This window comes from Entelurus aequoreus, linkage group LG03, assembly GCF_033978785.1.
Source record: "Entelurus aequoreus isolate RoL-2023_Sb linkage group LG03, RoL_Eaeq_v1.1, whole genome shotgun sequence".
Lineage (NCBI taxonomy): Eukaryota > Metazoa > Chordata > Actinopteri > Syngnathiformes > Syngnathidae > Entelurus > Entelurus aequoreus.
In genome coordinates this window covers 79,943,204-79,945,703 of record NC_084733.1, presented here as the reverse complement: position 1 = coordinate 79,945,703, position 2,500 = coordinate 79,943,204, and the positions used below count along the sequence as shown (strand labels likewise).

At 36.9% G+C, this 2,500-nt stretch overlaps 1 protein-coding gene across 1 annotated transcript in view; it reads right to left on the bottom strand.

Moving 5' to 3' along the window:
• lrriq1 (leucine-rich repeats and IQ motif containing 1) overlaps positions 1-2,500 on the bottom strand; it is a 102,624-nt gene that overhangs the window by 13,731 nt on the left and 86,393 nt on the right. Inside the window, exon 24 of the mRNA XM_062040882.1 lies at positions 512-602. Coding sequence (XP_061896866.1) covers positions 512-602 — 91 coding nt within the window. The remainder of the gene's footprint in view (positions 1-511; positions 603-2,500) is intronic.

Sequence of the window (2,500 nt, the reverse complement as noted above, 5' to 3'; positions counted from 1 at the left end):
AGGGTAATTTCACCACACCTAAGTTATTGATAGTCACTATCAGTGGTACTTTAACTTTAACATAGTTTAGCATATATGTATTGTCCTATATTGTATTGGTCTTTCATTGATTTATTTTTCTAATTTATTTAGTCTGAAACGGGACGTGACGTCACAATCTACAAATGTAATCGAAACATGGCCCCGTTTGATTTTAAGTGAATCGATACCCGGTAGTACCGATGGAATTTGTTTGGTGGTTATAAAAGTACCAAATTGGGTACGTACTACATGGCACGTGTTGCAGCCATGAAATTCTAAGTTAATCATTATTTGCAAAAAAAAAAAAAGTTTATGAGTTTGAACATCAAATATCTTGTCTTTGTAGTGCATTCAATTGAATATGGGTTGAAAATGATTTGCAAATCATTGTATTCCGTTTATATTTACATCCAACACAATTTCCCAACTCATATGGAAACGGGGTTTGTACTTGGTCAGAGGTAATTGGTGACAACATGTTTTTGCTCACCTTCCCGAGCTCCTCAGGGTGTCCTGGTTTCGGAGCCACTCCCGAGTCCGGTCCTGCCTCGCTCGCCGCAAGCACACCTCAGCTTGGAGAACTGCGGCCAGAAAATCGAGCGAGACGTCAAACATTCGTAAAACGTGCTGCGGTGGAGTTCAGCAAATGAAGTGCCAACAAAACAGTCATTTTCTGTGTCATCAACTGTCACTTTTAATTGTAAAAAATGGGGTCTGAAGTGGGAGGAGCCTGTGGTCAAAGCCGTGTTTACATCAAGTCTAAAGCGCTTTGCTGTGTTTGCTATGATAGATTTTAAAGCCGCTGACAGAAGCTCTTCCGACTATTGTGGCAGCTTGCGGTTCTCCGGCTGTTTTTTTGGGGAGAGGGGAGTAATCTGAACGGCCGCTGATTTACGGCGCGTGTTGAAATCCCACAATAATGCCGTAATTCAGAGTAAACATTTGCCTTGCGCTGACGGCAACGTGGAGCTGATAATGAACTCTGACAGGTCATTACTGAAACTAATCACGCATTTATTGGAGCCCTTTGCTTGCTACAACGAGGAAGGCGCTCCACTTTTCATGGGTTAATTGCCGAGGACCTGTAAAAACGTCAAGTGATGGATGCTTCCCAGCGGTGGAGGGGGGAGGGGGGGCAGGAAGGGGCTCCTCGTTCGTCTCCCTTCCATACGGGGGAAAGATGAGGCCGTCGGGGATGACACGTTCACAAGTTCATCAAACCAATGTCATTTAAATACCAATTGTTTAGGCACTGGGAATACAGAAAATCATTGCTAAGATTTTTATGACCAAATATCGAGTTAGAAAAAGATCTTGGGTATTAGGAGTGCCCAGAAAAATAGATTCATATTCATACAAATTTAAAAAAAACGATTCATGAAAAAAATATATAATAAAATTATTTTTTTTGTTGTTGAAAGAATCTATTTTGAAAAATACATATTAGGACATTTTCATGCAAACAAAGGGAGATTTTTTAATTTTTTTTTACCTGAAAAGGTTTCATTATATCGTATTATTTGGACTATAAGCCGCACCGGAACATGGCAGTAAAACGGCTGATCCAACAAAACAGTCTTTCTTTAGGGGTGTCCAAACTTTTGGACTTGGGGGCCGCGTTGGGCAAAAAAAATTGGGGCGAAAGTCGACTGCATGTAAACTAACTATATATATTAGTGTTGTCCCAATACCTATATTTTGGTACCGGTACTGGTACCAAAATTATTTCCATACTTTTCGGTACTTTTCTAAATAAAAGGGGACCACAAAAAAATGCATTATTGGCTTTATTTTAACAAAAAATCTTACGGTACATTAAACATATGTTTCTAAATAGTGCACATACAAAACAACTTGTCTTTTATTAGTAAGTAAGCAAACAAAGGCTCCTTATTTAGCTGCTGACATATGCAGTATGCGGGTATAGGTATCGTGGTACTATACGAATACCGGTATACTGTACAACCCTAATATATATATTTTTATATATATATATATATATATATATATATATATATATATATATATATATATATATATATATATATATATATATATATATATATATATATATATTTGTGTACATATTATATTAATACAATGGATATATAATCAATAATTACTCTAATTGGATATTAAGAATATGGGAAAGTTCAACTCCTACCTTGTTTACTTCCATGACAACCTCCCTAAAGTTTTGTAAACAATCAGAAATATCAAGCAGTCAAAATGCACCAAACATGGATAAGTGTGGAGAGTGTTTTGCAGTTTTCCCATGATGCATTGTTATGGATTTAAATGGGTGTAATTTTGAGGGATTTTTTTACGGTGCATGGATGTTGTTTTTTTTATAATATCCATAACGTTCAGTGAGCAGGTTGTGTGATGACATTTTGTGTTTGTTATTTTTTTTGCACCATGACTAGGGAAGGTTGTTTGCATTGGGCCTTATTAGTAAATGCTGCGCTTGTCTTGTTTC